A 19111-nucleotide genomic window follows, 5' to 3' on the forward strand; every position below is an offset into this window, starting at 1 on the left:
GTCGCCCTTTTTTCAGAAACTCCAAGGTCTGTCTTGGGTTGATTTTATCTATTTTGGATGGCTGTTTGTGGATTATTTGAAACGAAACCAAGACAACATCTGTTGTTTTTCAACTTTTGGCCCGACGCACGTCGTAGAGTTGGTGAACATAATGTATTTATAACTTTTTACATGCAGCACACAAAATAATGCAAAGAATCATTTATTAGAACCAAAGTGTCGAGATGGGCCAATATGGCTGATGAGAAATGATGCGATGAGGAGGAAATATGCGCTTTTATGATTACTTTCAAACTCTACTCTGGAACCTTACCCATAAAGATAATAAATATGCAAATTAAACTGTACCATTCATTCCAGAAACATCTCATTTGAATTTTAACATGAAAAAGCATTGTAATGTGATAAGTAATCAGTCTGCAAAATGTGCTAAATGCAAGTTTGAATTCCCTGTGAGATAAATAAGCAGGCGAAATGTGAGTTTTATTGCCGCTTTTAATGACAGTTCTTATTGACTTGGACAAATGGATAATACACCTAGCAAATGCGTATTAATATTATTTTCCAATTGCTCCGGCATGTGGTTGGCAATTAGAGTTATTTTAGCAATGCAGGATGAATTCATTATCCATGTCGACTGATACTTCATTTTCCAGCAGCAGAATGGATATTGTGTCAGGTAGGGGGTCTCTAGGTATTAACACGGAGGGGGGGAGTAAAGCCTTATTTGATTTAGAGAATGAATCAATAAATGCATTGTGGATTTGTCAAAGAGGCCCTGTAAAATGAGCATGTAATTTACTGTGTCCCGTCCTGGAAATGGGGCATTGAAGAGAGCCACGAACGGGGGGAGAGGGCGCTCTGTGGTGTCTCGATTGATTGAGTCAGGACACGACAAAAGTTTCAGAATTCCCGCCCTTTATAACTCTGTTGAAAGTTGTTTTCTGTATTCTTACGTAATCGCACGCATTCTCAATCGCTCGATTTGGATTCTTCTGTAGTCTGAGATTTGGTTGGCGGTTTGCAAAAGGAAATCTTTTCTTCTGCTGTCCTGCTGATTTTTTTATGTGTGTTTTATATAAACTAAGGACAGTTTAATAGGAAATGTGCTTATCTCTAATGTCTTCCATTAATATTTTTTAATAAATGCAGATTTACTAATGTGTCTTCTGACTCCTGTCTGATGTGTAGTGTTTTGTGGAGCTTACAGTTATTTGATTGATTTAGTTCAATTTTATTATTTTTTTATTTTATTATGTGGTTTTATTATTTATTTATTTATTTTTATTAGTTTTTTTATTTGATTTGATTATTTTTATTTTATTCAATTGATTTTTTTTTTGTGTTTACAAATTTACAATCATTTTACAGTTTACAATGGTTTGATTTGATTTTGTTTGATTTTATTATTTATTTATTTTTATTTTATTAGATTTTTAAATTTAATTTTACTATATTTATAAGTTAGGGTTAAGTTTTTCTTATTTTGATTTTATTTTATTATTTATTTAACTATTTTTTTATTTTGTTTTATTTTGTTTTTGATTTATTTTGATTTTATTAATTATTTTACTCTTTTTTTATTTTATTGTTCTATTATTTTTTTATTTTATTTTACAATTTATTATTATTATTATTATTATTATTATTATTATTATTATTATTATTATTATTATTATTATTATAGCTGAATGTTTTGATGAATATGGCATGATTTTGTTTCTTAATAAAACATTTTTGGTCATGCATAGTGATAGCCTGCACTGTAAAAAATTATTTAGAAAAAAAGTTACCTGGTTGCCTTAAAATTTTGAGTTCATTGAAATTAGAATTTTGAGTTAATACAATGAACATTTTTTGAGATTCGATAACCTTTATTCAAATATTATTAAAAGATTTTGTAAGCATTTTGGGTAATTGTGTGTTTTTATTTCTGATGACGCAGTGAAACATGCCAAATAGTGCTATTTTCAGGATTGAGCAAATTTTTTATGTGGTTCAGATACAAAAACATTTTGAGTTTCTATTTATTAAACAAATTTCCTTCATTGTATCAACTCAAATTTTTAATTTCAATAAACTCAAAATTTTAAGGCAACCAGGTTACTTACTTTTTTAAGTTAAACCAACAAAAAACAACCAATTTTTTTACAGTGTGTACAAAGTAAAGGGCAGAGAAGAGAGAGTGATTCAGCAATGTGCAAACCTTGGCTTTTTAAAGGTAATATGTTGTTAATTTATCCATATCTATTCTTTGAGGAAAAAACAAATTGGATATAGTCGTCTCCTCATTTTTTGTGTCTTTTAACCCTGAGGAAACATGTCATTGTGTTAATGCATTTGCACACTTTCCTCTGCCTCATGTCTTATGTTGCCTTGATACTCCATTTGAGCATGATCATTGGACATGCAAATGATTGTTTGTTAAAAAAAAACTGCCAGGACTTGTTACTTTTTGTTTTTGTTGAGAAAGAAAGCTGTGTTCTCATCAATCACTGCCATTCTGAAGTAAATGGATAGAGCTAAAATCAATTTTTAAAGTGAAATATACAACATACACTTTGGCACGCTCCCAAATATGCTAATTCCCATTTATGGTTTCACGTCAACTTCAAATGAAATGAGATTTTAATTGAAAATGAGAATTTTTGTGTGGGGCCTCTCTGGAAAAGTGTGGCATGGGAGCGACGCTGGCTTTTTTTCCAGCCAGAGAAGAACGTCGTCGTAAGAGAGAAATCGGGAAAAACAACATTTGCGAATGGTTTGAGCCTATATGTGTGTTTCTTCAACCCTGCAATTCTCCAACAACCTAAGGGCTAGTGAAAGTGCAGTGTGAAATTAACGTTCTTTTCCGTATTCCCCCTCCAAATCAAGGCGCGGGCTATTAACATTTGTGTATTTTCATTATGGAAATGGTGTTAACACATGCCCACAGATTGCCACTAGCGATGCAATAATTTCCTCCCTGTGATCATAATGTGTCCGAATGAGTCGTTTTGATTATGACATGCTAATTACATATTGCCTCTCATCTTTTCTGTTTTTCTTTTTTCAGCTTTTCAAATGCACTCCATCCAGGGATCTTTAATAGTGAGCTTTTATGAGTTTGAAGGAAAGGGGCGAGAGAGAGAGAGAGAGAAAAAGGGAAGAAAAAAAATATATCATCATGCCCCATGTTCCTGTCGGCAGTGTGAGACCCACGCTTCACTGGCTCCCTTTAAACTTCCCAAATTGCATTTCACAATGAAGAAATACCCAAGCCCTTAACTGCCTGTATTAGATTAGACACCATTAGACGTAATAGAACATTTCTACCCCTGTGATATTTTCATAAGAGTTTGATGCGTTTGATTAATCTGGGCACATTTTATTGCATTAATGATTTTTCCTCGCTGTTCCACTGTAAAGACATCATATGTAGGCTAATGCTGTTTTGTGCCCCCGCTCTCCCTCCTCTCTCTCTCTCTCTCTCTCCCTGCCTCTGTAGCCTGTTCAAGCCTGCGCGTTTATTGCAATGCATTGCTGATGAGGTGAGTCGCCGTCTTATGTGCTTTCACTCCTAAAGTCATTGGTAATGGAGTGGAAAGCTTATATTTTGTTTCCTAATGAAGCACGGTGAAGTTGCAGGCAGAGCGACTCCATCTCGCTCAGTAACACCAGACTCAACTGCCCCCAGCCATCCTGCTCTGAGCTTGAACCGGGCAGGCCAGGCAGAACCGCACAGCCGGCCTAAGGAGAAGGGGAGCTCGGCGGGCAGTACGCAGCATGCTACCCGGAGGGTTATGGCGAGGCACTTTCAGACAAGACGAAACATGCAGACAAATAGTAACAAGGTAGAATCTTTCATTCATGGCTTAACATGAATATTTAACAGCTGATTGTATGAATTGGTCATTACATGCAGCAGTGGTTCTCAGCTGGTTTTGCTTTAGGATCAATATAGAGCCTACAATTTGCTATATTTAATGAAATAGTTCACCCAAAAATGGACATTTTGTCTCACCCTCAAGTTGTTCCAAACCTGTACGAGTTTCTTTCTTCAGTCACACTTTAGATTAGGATCCAATCCTTACTATTAACTAGCTATTAACTATGGCTTTTGCCTCAATAAACTCCTAAATACTGCTTATCAGTAGTTAGGTAGTTGTTAAGTTTAGGTGTTGGGTAGGATTAAGGGGATAGTTCACCACAAAAATGAAAATGTGATGTTTATTTGCTTACCCCTAGGACATCCAGTCGTCTTTGTTTCTTCAGTAGAACACAAAAAAGTAAACACAAAAGTTTTTTTACTTCAACCGTTGCAGTCTGCCAGTCATAATGCATGTGAATGGGTAACAACTCTATGAGAGTTTTTTTTTTAAATCAGCCAAATGAGGCATCTACATAATATATTTATACCTATGATCACGCCGGTTTGACCTTACCAGACGAAAGTAATGACAGACGGGAACACTAGATGAGATTTGTCTGGATATGAGGTAAAAAAAATACCTTAAATACCGTACAGAAGCGATCGGTTCGTGTCTTAAGACATCAATGTGTCGTCACAAGCAGCAGGGTTTTTGTGCATGTTGTCTAAGTATGTTTTTTTTTTTTACTCTCATAGAATTGTTACCCATTTACCTGCATTTTGACTGGCAGACTGCAACGGTTGAAGTTAAAAATCTTCATTTGTGTTCTACTGAAGAAACAAAGACACCTACATGTTGGATGCACTGGGGGTAAGCAGATAAACATCATATTTTCATTTTTGGGTGAACTATTCCTTTAAGGGATGTAGAAAATGACCATGTAGAATAAGGCATTAAAGGGTGGCATTAAAGTTCACCCAGAAAATACATTTCTGTCATTAATTACTCACCCTCATGTCGTACCAAACCCGTTAGAATTCAGTTTATCTCCGGAACACAAATTATTAAAAAGATGTGTTGAAGAATGTTGTTAACCAGAGAGTTGATGGCACCCTTTGACTTAGGGAAAAGGATACTATGGAAGTCAATGGGTGCCGTCAACTCTGGTTAACAACATTCTTTAAAATATCATCTTTTGTGTTCAACAGAAAAAAGGGTAAGACTTTATGGGTCCAATGTAATAGGGTCCAATTCTCACTATTAGCGCTTATTAGCATGCATATTACTAGGGAATTGGCTTTTTATTAGTATTTATAAAGCACAGATTAAAAGGTTCGATTAGAAGGTTAGAATCTTCGTTCATTTCGGAACACAAATTAAGATATTTTTGATTAAGTCTGAGAACTCTCTAAACCTTCCATAGACAGCAATGCAACGACCTTTTTCAAGGCGCAGAAAGGTAGTAAAGACATTGTTAAAATAGTCCAAGTGACTCCGGCGGTTCAACCTTTATGTTATGAAGCGACAAGAATGCTTTTTGTGCGCAAAAATTACTTTATTCCACAATCTCTTCTCTTCTGTGACATTCTCCTATGCGATTCACGTAAGCACCACAACGCATGCATGCGGTGTTCAGCCAATAGTGAGCCGCCGCTCTGCCTTAGAACTTACTTAGAACTTACTTACTTAGAAGTACTTAAACTTGGAAGCACTGCAATGTGTGAATAGCTCAACTTTGTGAATAGCATAGGAGCATAGGCAGAGTTTCACTTTTGTGCTTGGTGGGGCTCTTTGGGGTATAATTTGTATTATTATAAATAATAATAATAATAATAAAGGAATTGAATGATTAAAGGATTAAAAAGGACTTAAGGAATAAATAAATAAGAATGGTAAAATAAGTTCTAGAGGTCGTTGGACCTAGACTGTGGAATGCTCTTCCCCCTGATATAAGATCTGCACCGTCAGTTGATGTTTTTAAAACTCGGGTGAAAACGTATTTGTATTCTGTTTCTTTTAATTCTTGACTTTGTCATTCCATACTTTGTTTTTTTGTGGTTTTCTTGCTTTTAGATGTACAGTCCTTTGGTCTATGTTGTAGTAGAAAGGGCTATATAAATAAACGAGACTTGAGACTTGAGACTAGACTTCTAGGTCTAATTGTATTAGTCTAATGCAGTAATCATTTTAAACTATTTGCAAATAATATTATATTTTAAAATGTGCAGATTCACTCTTATTCATATGTCTAATATGTAGAAAATTGGCTCTGATCTGCCCCACCCTCCCTAACCCCCAAACTCTGTCTATGCGTAAGAGAGTGGTCTAGCCCCCGTAAAACCATACCCCTTTAATGTGCTTTATAAGTGCTAATAAACAGCCAATACCCTTGTAACATGCATGCTAATAAGCGTTAATAGTAAGAATTGGACCCTAAACTAAAGTGTTACCTTTTCTTGTGTTGAACACAAATGAAGATATTTTGAAGATTGTTGGTAACCACTAGTTGACGGCATCCATTGACTTACCCATAGTATATTTTTCCTACTATGAAAGTCAATGTGTGCCATCAACTGTCTGATTATCAACATTGCCATCTACCTGATTTAGTTGGCTTTTTTTCCTCGTGACATGAAGTTTTGTTGGAAGTTTGACAGCAAAGGAAATGGGAAGTGTTTTCACCTTTATTTTAAAAGTTAACTCTACTTTATTACATGGTTAGTTGTATTTTATTGTTTGTTTTTAGCGTTGTTTTTGCCAACAGACCTGCGACCCGCTTTGTTGGGTTACAACCCCCCAGTAGCCTTACAGCTCATAAGTCATCTCCATAACAAATAATTCTCAGTTATGAGCCCAAAAAGCTTTTACTCAGTGACTTTTAATGCTGAAAAGACAGTCCGTGGCCTGCCCTGAGACGATAATATTTTCGCAATGCACATAATTCTGCTAGGTGAGAGGAAAAAGATACAGCATTTAAACATTATTACTCTCATATGCCCTGAGTGTCTAAGAGAAGAGTTATTCTGAGCCCAGCTTCAAGAGCAAGGTCATTTTTAAAACACAATGTTTCTGACATTAACTAGGTCACCATTCACTCGTCTCTCTCTCTCTCTCTCTCTCTCTCTCTCTCTCTCTCTCTCTCTCTCTCTCTCACTGACTTTCTCCTAAACTAACTTCATGCCACAGCTGATAATTAAACACACTCAATTATCCCAAATTTAATGGGATTTCGGCACCAGTGTTGTATTTAAAAGGTAATGAATAATATTTTAATTGCATACAGTAACTGTGTGAGCCAAGTGTGGTTTTCCGTCACCACGTGTAATTATTAAGTTAAATCCATCTCTTCTCATGTAGCTCTTGTTGAGCATGGAACATTTCTACATGGTGTTTCCAAAAACTATTTTCATCTGCTGTTAGTTTCTGTGCATGCATATGAAAGAGATGGAAACACACTTTTGCATGCATTTACAGTATGCATTTGCATGCATTAACAATACTTACTACATTTGCTATCTATATCTTACTTTAATGACAGCAGCACCGAAGCTGCATGAGCTCCACAACTTTGTTCGTTGGAAGCAAGATCATCTGACCTTCTGTTCAAAGAGTCACATGATTAATGGCACAAATTTGCTTATTTGATCATTAGTGACCTAGAAAATATCTCATTTGTCATAATAATTCCTCATTTGAAAATGTTTCAAAAATCCTATTAGGCTTTGAATCCCAGATTTTTATTGTGTTCTAATGTTTGGATCCCACTGCATACGTGTTTGAGGTTATGTGCAGGGCCGTATCTGGGGCCCCAGTGCAGGTCTCGGGGCCCCTAGAAACGTCACCAGCTTTTTCCCCGCTAGCGACGGCCCTGGTTACACGACGCACACACACAACATAGTGAAGTTGTCCTTTGCTTTATAGAAGTGTGTAATTAATAATTAAGTAGCTGCACTTGTAATGGGTTGACCTCTCTGACCTGTTCATTACTCTGACGGCAAAGGCATCATTCAAAATCAGCCGCTGCGCTGCCGCCCCTCTCTCTCCCCCTTGGCTAGAGAACACCTATTTCAGCATCTATATTCAGCTGACCAGCGGCCTAATATGGGTCTGGACTGAATTAAAACTCTCAGTTCCACTGAGGATGAAAAGCCTCTAAATCCCACTGAACAGCTTCCTGTGGTAATCCTGTTCAGCTTTTACTCTCTGGTACGAAGACTGGGGGAAAAGACAAAAGAGAAAAATATAAGCCTGAATGTTTGAGTCACACAGAACATTTACACTCGGCTTACAATTCGGAGAAACAATTCTTGAATATTTGGCATAATGATGTCTGTTAAGTTTGTAATAATGCATTTGAATAGGATGAAAAAAAGATTGGCTAAAGATTACATTTAACAACGTTATCAAATTATTATATTTTAGCGATATATTGTGCATCCCTTATGCATTCTTATTGGGACTACATCAATCATTTTTGTTGACGTTAAAGTATTACAGAAATTGGAAATGGGATTTTCATTTCTCAGCATATTTTGCATGGGACTGAATGGAAAGAGAAATTATTTTATTTATTTTTTGAGCAAGATGAGAAATGGGAGAACTTGTTAGGGTTTAATGCTGGGATTTCATTTAGTTACTGTGACAAAATCTTTTGGGACTTGAAAAAATAGATCTTTTTTTTTTCTTCTTAATTAACTTTTTTTTTAAATCCAGAACAAATATGTAAATATTCTAAAATCAAGTTGCATTTATGAGAAGCAAAATGACATAAGACATTAAGTGTTGTTTTCTTTAAAAATCTTGTTTTCCCTTTGAATTAAAATTTAAGTTTAATCTGACCTCACTGGCAGGTGTTTTTCCTTGTTTTAAGCATAAACTCACTTAATTTAGATACATTTTCCAGAAAACAAGACAGTATATTATATCAATTTGCTTCTCAAGTGAATGTATCTTGACTTAAGAATGCTTAGATAATTGACCTAGAAAACATACTAAGAAAATTATTATTTTACAGTGTCCTTGTTACGCATATTACATATAATTACTATAAATTATGCATAATTACATGCTAAACCAAAACCTAACCCTATAGTAAGTACAGTACATGTAGTTAATAATTATTAGTCATTAAATGTATAATTTCACTGTAACATGGACACCTTAAAATAAAGTGTAACAAATCATTTTTTGGCAGTCCAGTATTCAAGCAGTTTAATGTAAATGTGAAGAAAACCAATTAATTCTGTTCAGCCAAAAACTTTTTGAATATGTTATCTGGCGTCGATCCCTACGTTTATCCACTCCTCCTTCTATTTGTGATGACACAGACAAAACAATAATAATGAGTAAACATTACAAGTACCTTGCATTTAGCCATCTTTACAGTAATTACTTCTTTTCCTCTTTGCTTTAAATCCAATTGAACCGCTGTAGTAATATGTATTTACTAGTCACATTCTGTGGGTGGGATAAGCTGTTATGTGTGTAGCATTTAGTAATGATGAGCATTAGTGTCCTCCAAAAGAGCTTTCATCCCTCTCTCTATTTCTCTCTGCTATGAAAGGCTGCTGCCATTATGAATACATGCATGTCTGCTGGCCAGATTGCCTGGCTCAGTAGATGGAGCTCACGCAAGGCTGCCTAGCCTGCGGTGCTGCAGTTAGGAGGGGATGCAGGACTCTGGATAATGATACATTGCTCATCTGAGCAGCCACAGCTTTTCCACCCCCTCTCACCTTAAAAAAAAAAGAAAGAGGAGAAACGTAGCGAGTTAATTTAAATGGCCGAATGCATTATGGCAGGTTACTGGGGCTGAAGCAAAGCAGCCAAGAGGTGTTTCTGTGAGCTTCAATTAGATTGCGCATGTGAGGGCTGATAGCTTGCACTTATTGCCCCTGTGTTTCGCTTGTGTTGTTGTGATTGTTGCTTTGTTCACAGCATCTCTTTGACTGTTTTGGTATGTAACATGAATGAGATTGATGTCACGGCTGAATTCTCACTGTATTCGCTACAGCAGAATTGAACAGCTCTCTCTGCCATGATTGTAATTTGCTTTGAATTGGAAGTTGAGTTGTTTACTCTTGGCAACCTCACATCAGAGATTTTCTTTTTAATTACTAACTGTTGGGGAAAGTTACGGTCCCACTTTATATTAGGTGTCTTTAACCACTATGTACTAACATCATTTGATGCAATTTACTTATTGTGTACACATGTTTTTACATTGTACTTGTATATTAAACAATACCTGCATGTAATTACATTTGTAATTAATTTATTCCTTAATCCACCCTACCCAAACCAACAAACCTGTTCCTAACCTTAGCCGTATCCCACCTCAATAGCAGCAAAAGTACACAAGTACAAGTGCATAGTAGTTAAGGCAACCTAATGTAAAGTTACTTTTAAAAGTATCTTTAAACTTTAAGTAAAGAATTACAATATTGCATTACTCTTAAAAAAGTAACTTATTGTATTAGTTACTTTTTATGGAAAGTAATGTTATGCCCTTTCAAACCAAATATGCAAATGCAAAAGAAAATGCAAATGCATTCCATTCTAATTTCTGAAGAATATTAATGTTATGCTTAATTGGATCATCAAAGGTCAGCAGCAAAGACATTGTTCAATAAAGTGAGATTTAGTAGCCTACATAGTGTTTTTTATTTATTTTATTTTTTTTACATTTAATTATTGCAAGTTTGTGTAATGTTCAGTTTGCATTTCACTGTTTTTATTCATTTTGAGGAATACGGAACTAGCCTGACAAGCCAGACCCACATCAAGATGTTTGGTCTGGAAACTCATCATTGACAGCTCAAGCCGAGGGGTGGATAATCGGTTGTCTTTCAAACTCCCTCTGCACGCGATAGGATAGCGCTACAACCAACCAGAGCAATGTGAAGCGGAGCTAGTTGACAGATTAAACATTCGCTGTATCCGGTCGGCAAAACTCCGAACACATCTTGTCATTTTAAGAATGACTTCTTTGTTCTTTTCTCAGAGAAAAGCTTAACTCCAAGTCTTCCAGAGTCGCGGTCAAAGCTGATTCGAAAGACTGCCGTTCGCCAGCTTCTGTGTTTACTAGTAGCACGCAAGCCCAACTCGGCCGTAATCAGGCTAATGCAGAACTTATTTTTTTTTCTGCAAGTTAGGTGAGTAAATTCATGCTCACAACTACAATAACCGTCATGCTTATGATGAAGATATTTAAAAGTCATGTGATACTTTACTAGTTGAGAAATGTCATCTGATTATTTAACTCGCGTTTCTTGTAATGCGTTAGACTGATCGCTAAGCATCATGTTAATGGAAGCCTGCATGCATTGCCTCACATGTTTTTGAAACTTTATATTTTCAACTATCATCAACATGTTAATAAAAAAGACTTGCAAGGAACTGGATGCTAATTGTTAAATTCTGGGGCTGTATAACAGAAACATCCTTGGTCTAAAATCTTATCTGTTTGGTAACCATGGTGATTGAACTTGGAAGATCTTAACCTTCACTCAAAAATTCGAATTCTATCATTTACTCGCCCTCATGTTATTCTAAACCTGTGTGAGTTTCTGTATTTCTGCAGACAACACTGGACCCTGTTGATCCAATATTGACTTTTCTTTTCAACATACAGTTGAAAAAGTATGTGAACTCCTGAGATCTGTGAAAATTAAATTAAAGAGATGAGACAAAATGCGTTATTTTTATTTGGGGCTGTCCAGAATATGATATTTTATATAAATACGTATTTACATATAGTCCACAAGACAAAAAAGGCTTTATTTTATGTAATTTATAAAAATTACCCCATTTAAAAGTTGATAAACCATTGTTTCATAATACTGTGTTGTTACCTGGATGATCCAGGGCTGTTTTTTTTTTTGGTTTGTGATGGTTGTTCTTGAGTCCCTTGTTTGACCTGAGAAGTTGAACTGCCCAACGTTCTTCAGAAAAATCCTCCAGGTCCTGAAAATTCTTCAGTTTTCCAGCATCTTTTGCATAATGAAAAGAAAACCTTTCCAGCAGTTGACTGTATGATTTTGAGATCCATCTTTTCACTGAGGACAATTGATGGACTCATACACGACTAATAAAAAAGGTTCAAACATTCACTGATGCTCCAGAAGGAAACACTGCTTTAAGAGCCGGGGGTGAAAACGTTTTGAAATTGAAGATTAAGGTGAACTGTACTTTTCCTCAGTGTGAAAAGACGGATCTCAAAATCATACAGTCACTTATGGAAAGGGTGCAAATATGAAAAAAGATAGAAATATAAAAACGTTGGGCAGTTCAACTGCTCAGGTCAAACAAGGGACTCAAGAACAACCAACACAAACCCCCCCAAAAAACAGCCCTGGATCATTCAGGTAACAACACACAGTATTAGGAAACAATGGTTCATAAACTTTTGAATGGGGTCATTTTTATAAATTCAGCATTTTTTTTTGTCTTGTGGACTATATGTAACAAATTATTTATGTAAAATACCTTATTCTGAACAGCACTCAATAAAAAATAATGCATTTTTTCTATTTTGTGAGATTTATTTACATGTTCAAAGATTCTGCAAGCGCTTCACATACTTTTTCTTGCAGCTGTATCTCCCTTATGTTCCATAGAAGGTCATATGTATTTGTAACAACTTGAAGGCCAGTCAATTTTAGTAGGATTTTATAGGGCCATATTATAGAAACATCCTTTGGTGCTTTTGTTTTGGAATTATACAGTGCATATGCAATGGTTAATCATGCTTTGGTTTTTGGGAATGGTTCTTCTTTGGCGGAGGAAATTAAAATAGCTGATTATTGTGTTCTAATGTTCACTACAGCAGCACTGTTACTCATGCAGTACGGCTTACTTATTGAGGAAATACCTCTTAAACACAGAATATTCCTGATGGAGTCAGTCTGGCTGTCTTCTGTTCTCCATAGTAGAACACTTTATATCCATTGTCTGCAAGCAACAAAGGGGGTTCAGGTGCTGGAAAAAAAAGAAAAAAAAATTATGTAGACTGTGATTATAACCCAGAAGGGACACAATGGTTTCTGACTAACTCTAAGCTCTTAATCAAGTGCAAATCTAAATACTGCCATTATTGGTTTCTGTTACCCACCTGTTAAGAGATGAATATTGCTCTATACACTGACTGTGGAATGAGAAGAGAATGAAAACTGAAAGGATGGTTTAAAAAAAGATCGTTGTAAATATTATTTATCTATTAACTTAGACATCAAGGGAGTGTGAGACGCCAAAGGAGGTCATTGTGTGCAGGTATAACATCTGCTGTTTGTAGACCGCTGGCCTTATTTACACAAACTGCTTGCCTTAAGCATGACATTGGCCTGATCATTAGAGGACCAATACCCATCTCTCCATAGCTATTTATAGTGCAGCCCTCACATGCATAATTAATCATATGCTAACAGGATATACCCTAAAATCTCATCCTCGCTCTTCATCGTCATAACACATTACCCTTTTATCAAGGCCAGTGATAAAAAGATTCAAGATCCATCCATGCTACAGTCAGCGTTTTATGTTTCATTAATGATTAATATAAACTGTGCAGATATAGCTTAAAAAATACACTTTTTTGCAGATCGCAAAAGAACCAATTGAAAAATGTTAAGTGTTTTGTCCTTACAATGAAAGTCGTTGGGGTCCGACATTGCTTTGCATCAAACATTCTTCAAAATGTCTTCTTTTGTGTTCCTCAGAAGAAAGATAATCGAACAAGTTTGGAATTACATGAAGGTTTGTAAATGATGACGGGGTTTAACTTTATGGGTGCGCTATCCCTTTAACATGAGGTCGAAAACTTTGACTTCGCCACTGAAATTTGTTCACATTCTCACATTTCCATCCTGTTAGAGATGTCAAGCAGATGGTCACACCTCGCTCAAGCTGTTTGCACTTGATACCTCTGAGAGTATTGAATTTAGCACTTTGGACATTGGCCGCATAGAGAGCCCCGAATCTACACACATCTTCAATCCCACCTCTTTCATGGAACCTTTACTATTCTAATAGTAGGAGTTAATTCACTGCTACTCCTACAGAGAAAGATGATGAGGATGGAGATCAGATCAAGGCTATCGGTGAAGATAGCCGATGGCGTCACCCCACACAGTTGCTCCTTTCTGCATACATATAACCCCCCTAGAGCCTTTCCATCTGTATGGAAATGTGGCCTCCACAGCTGGAATCCAGCAAAGCACTGTCCTTTTACTAATAGTTATTATCTCTGTGGACTATCCCTCTGATAGACCTTGCAAAACAAGCAAGTCGCATCTTTATGTTAATGCCCTGCTATAGTGTACCAGCGCCTCAGGTGGCACACGGGCCCAGGCGCCGGATTTCATTACTATAATTCCCATTATCACAGGCTGAGGCTCGTTCTGTGATTGGCACTATTGGCTAACACGCTGAGGTGATGGAACTGCCTTTTTGAGGTGACGCTCTTTTTTCGGATATAATAAGCATTTTCTGCGGCCTGCAATAATCGGTTGAAATGAGGTCAGGCGGTACTTTCTCACCTCTTTAACTTCTACCCTCTACACTCTTAAAAATAAAGGTTCTTTATTGGCATCTATGGTTCCTTGAAGAAACGTTAACATCCATGCAACCTTTCCATTGCATAAAAGATTCTTCAGAAATATTCCCACACTAAGAATTTGTTTTATTATTTTAAATTCCTCCTATAATCAATAATTGTATCCCTTAAAACTCATCTTTGATCACCAAAAATTACATATTTAAACCTTTTTTTCCTGTAAAAAAAATGTATTCATGCTTTAAAATACCTTGTATGCAACTTGACACCCTATCTTCTTTTAGCATATGCGGATCAATGAATATGCAAATTAGTCCTGCCTCCACTCACTCACACCAGCTCAGAGATCTTCGGCTTGACTGCGTTATCAAACCGCTAATAATGTGTTGCTAATGTTACACAAACCATGTTCTCATTTGTCATCTCTGAGTAAGACAGCTGCCTTCTCAAAATCAGCATAACTTAGACGCGCTTAGAACAACTTAGAACGTCAGTGGAGAAAATCATATAGTTCATCATAACATCGTAATATACAGTAAACACATTATTCACCCCAATAATTTAGTCAGAGAGCTTTTATGTTCCTTCAATGAAAGTGTATCACAATACTGTCCATGTCCAGAAAGGTAATAAAAACATAATCAAAGTAGTCAATATGTGACATCATATGTACATTTTTGGACCAAAATGCATTTTCGATGCTTCAAGAAATTCTAATTAACCAACTGATGTCACATATGAACTACTTTGATGATGTTTTTATTACGTTTCTGGACATGGACAGTATAGTGTGCATATGCTTTCATTGAAGGAACAGAAAATCTCTTGGAAAAGTAAAATCTTAAACTGTGTCTGAAGATGAACGGAGGTCTTACAGATGTGGAACGACATTAGGGAGAGTCATTAATGACATAAATTTCATTTTTAGGTGAACTAACCCTTTAAAAACTGTGATAGTGTCTTTTATTCCCTTATACCCAACGGCTTCTCAAACAAGAAGAAATGTAAGGCGGGACTTGATGTTGTCCACAGGGAATTGATTGGATTGTTTGTGGTTTGTTATTGCAGTGATGTCATGTGAGTGACAGGTTGTCCCGCCTTCGTGCCAGTAAACACGTCATGAGAGAAGAGATGTCACTGCTGTTGATTAAAGGTTACGAGGGCACATGAACTAAAAAAACAATAATGTGCATTAATAAATCATTTATAATAAACACTGAAATATTCAATATTCTTGAGAACTGTTCAATAAGATTCCCCAAATGGTTAATTGCTGTGAAATCCCTCTTAAAACCTGTGTAGCTGTTGTAAAATGCTTCTTTTAAGTATAAAAGAGCTTTGTCAGTCAATCTGGACTCTATATGTTGGCGTGTGTGTGGCGAGAGCGTGCTGTGCGCATGTTTGTGATTTGAAGAATGATTGACAGCTGTGGTTGTGTGTGAAAGGGTTCCCCTTTCCTCAGGATGCCCTCACTGTCACACTGCCTTTTAGCACCTTTGTTCCCATCTTCTCTCCTGAGAACAGGTCTCCTCTGTGACAGATGAGGCCCGTTTGTGACAAAAGGGTTCTTGTGCTCTTGGCTGTTGTGAACAGACTCAGACACGCATACGCACGTCGCAGATAACCTCTATAATGCCTTCCACTTTTGTACAAGGTATAAATTCAAAAATCAATTCAAATTTGGAAAGATTAATGCATGTTACAAACGCATTTTACAATATGACACAAGTCTGTTTCGAACGCTCGGCCCTCCCACAGCAAGATAAAGTGATGTGCTTTATAGCAGGCAGCAGATGTAAGACCAAGTGTTATTATTTGCTGTGTGTGTGTGTGTGTGTGTGTGTGTGTGTGTGTGTGTGTGTGTGTGTGTGTGTGTGTGTGTGTGTGTGTGTGGTGTGTGTGTGTGTGTGTGTGTGTGTGGGCATGTTTTTGTGACATATGAGGACACAAATGTGTATAATGACGGGTATGACACAGGTATTACAAGGAGAGAGGACATTTGCCATGTCCCCACTTTTTAAAATGCTTATAAATGCTTATATAGAGTTTTTTTGTTGTTGAGAGTAAAAATGCAGAATGTTTCATGTGATGGGTAGGTTTAGGGGCAGTGTAAGGGGATAGAAAATACGGTCTGTACGGTATAAAATACATTACGCCTATGTAATGTCCCCATATGTCACAAAAACAAACGTGTGTGTGTGTGTGTGTGTGTGTGTGTGTGTGTGTGTGTGTGTGTGTGTGTGTGTGCTTGAGAGCTGTTGAGGCTGATGGCCAAGGCACAAGGAAGGTTTCTAAGGAGGAAGATGAGCATCAGGCAAGGAGTGGAGTGATGTCTTGTTTACACATTAGCAGGTTGAAGGAAGCCCTGCTTTTACTCTCTGTCTCTCTCTCTCTCACTCTCTCTTTCCCTCTCCCTCTTCCTCTCTCTCTCTCCACCACACTCCAGAGATTTCCCTAACATCCCTGTCTGCTGCTGTTTCTTTCAAGCATGACACTCATACACGCATACACACACATGGCCGAAGCTCCTTTGGTCTGGTGTTTGACCTTGACAGACTATAGCTTTTGAAGGGCTGGTGTAAATCCACACTTGGAAAAGCTATACTCCACAGCGCAATTAGTTAAAATTCCCAAAATAATAGAGCCAGTGCTGTGGAACTGAAATTGGCCATGGCCGGCAGTCTGGGAGCTCTGAGCTGCGTTTTACTTTCTTGGGAATAAAACTATTAGTATGTAAATCTGTAAAGTCCCCATTATTACACTGACCCTTTTAGCTACCACTCTCATTCTGCCAATCTACTCTCTCCTATTTCCCCACTTGTGCCTTTCATCGAGTGCATGTCGTATCATAATTCATACAGCCCTGTAATGCATTATGCAATGCACATAAACAGCTGCATGGCTATTCTTCCTGTTTGTAATATACGGGCACGGACAGTCTTATGTAAATCTACGTGACTTTCTCTTTCAGGCGCACACACCCACAAACACGCACAGACACACGGCATCTCCCAACACCATCTAATGAGGTGATGACCAACCACTTTTTATAATTGCTTCAGACTCCTTTTAATTTTCAAGCTTATTAATCATATGTAGAGTTATTTAAAAATGCATAAATTAATCTTGGATTAAAAAGCCGATCAAAGCCTCAAAACAATTAAAGAGTAAGGTGAGATTTCCCTAGGGCTGGCAGTTTTATTTTAATGGAGTGTTCAGGTGATTATCACAGTTTGATGTGCAGGCTGTGATTAATGTAGGAACACTTAAATGAGTTTTTCTTTCCTTCAGTCTTGTAAAGGTAAGCATGATCCACATAATGACCCTCCTGATTCATCTCTTAATAACGTTCTCTTATTCTTGCTGTCATTGTGTAATAATAGAGGCTTTTTAGCTGCATGGTTTCCTTAAAATGTTAGTTTACTGTCCAAAGAGCTTTTAATCATCTCTTATGTCACAACAATCTGTTTTAATGTTCACAAATGAATCATAATGTGTTTTTTTGTGAATTTTGGGAATGGCACCGCTCCATTCATCATTTGTTTATTTCAGTTTTAATACTGTCAAGGATTAACCAACCTAATTAATTAGACAGCCAAATAGATAGCATTTTTTTTGTTTCTCTCTGCAATTTAAAATCTTCTAGTGGAGTCTAAGAACAGTGACCCTGTGTCAAGGGAACTAAGAGTGACAAGTTCGTTTTAAAAGCCTTGTTTGTTTTGTACCTAATTTTCTGAGTTGACAAGTAAAATTACCGTAGCTGCCAGTCACAAATGGGCAGCCTCACTACATCATCAAGTGACCCGACCCTGACCCTTAAAGACACAGTGGAGGACAGAGAGAGACAAAGCGGTGCAAACTTATTTTTGCGTGCACATATGGTCCATTCATTCCCTCGAACTTCTATGTACATTGTGAGAATTACCCAGCTAGAGACATTCACATTTAGGAGGCACAACAGGGTTATTTTTATGCTATAGCTATATAGGGCTATTATCGTTTGCAGGCGTCACTAACCAATAACAAAGGCGACTTCTATTCGCGTGCGCATACGTTTAGCAGATTCTGGCTATTTCTGTGGTTACTGAAATGTTTTTAACACATATACATAGCATATTTGCAAAACGAATATCTACTTTTAAAAACATCCAACTTTTAAATATAATATAAATAATTAACACGAGCTGCTTCTCCATTGCCAGGCACACACAGCCTTTTCATTCGCTCATTTGTAGTGCAGCTGTTGCGCCTTTTCTCGTTTGTATTGTGCAGTCTGTGCTGCACAGCCTTCAGTCCACCTGGGTTGACACAGCGTGCCAGTCCTCATACACACACCTATTACCGGGACGCCGTTATCAATGTCCAGTAATTAAAATGTCACCATTTAATTTTCTGGCCACACCGATTCTTTTAGAGCAATCCGCTCTTAATAAAGGATCTAATCGAAATGCTATTTCGAAGTGAAACAAAAAGGCGTTGAAACGCGGCCCAAGTGTGGCGATCGATAAAGGAGAAGAGGATTGATTTGTCCCTAAAATTAAATTTATTGGGGTCATGGTTTTATGCTGATACCTTGTAGAAATAGTGTTTACTCGCAAGCTCTCTTCTGAGGCGAATTTTATTTAATGCTTATTTTATATGTTTTGGCATGTAAGTTTTAAAGAAAGTTTTATTTTGTCCACTTTTATTTCAAAGGCCATTAACTTGT

General features: G+C 36.9%; 1 protein-coding gene across 12 annotated transcripts in view; it reads left to right on the top strand.

Annotated features, from left to right (window-relative positions):
- skor1b (SKI family transcriptional corepressor 1b) overlaps positions 1 to 19111 on the top strand; it is a 70285-nt gene that overhangs the window by 40179 nt on the left and 10995 nt on the right. For 9 of the 12 annotated variants that reach the window (XR_010898587.1, XR_010898585.1, XR_010898586.1 and 6 more), the window contains 2 exons: positions 3488 to 3530; positions 3612 to 3833. The exons of 1 other annotated variant lie outside the window; for it this stretch is intronic. Coding sequence is in view for 8 of the 11 variants with exons in the window: in XM_067420509.1 (XP_067276610.1) it covers positions 3766 to 3833 (68 nt within the window). In the remaining 3 variants the exon portion in view is untranslated. Of the gene's footprint in view, positions 1 to 3070; positions 3189 to 3487; positions 3531 to 3611; positions 3834 to 4606; positions 4722 to 19111 lie in introns of those variants that run through there. 2 more of the 12 variants (XM_067420512.1, XM_067420510.1) reach the window with 2 other exon arrangements.

This window comes from Pseudorasbora parva, chromosome 16 (genome assembly GCF_024679245.1).
Source record: "Pseudorasbora parva isolate DD20220531a chromosome 16, ASM2467924v1, whole genome shotgun sequence".
Lineage (NCBI taxonomy): Eukaryota > Metazoa > Chordata > Actinopteri > Cypriniformes > Gobionidae > Pseudorasbora > Pseudorasbora parva.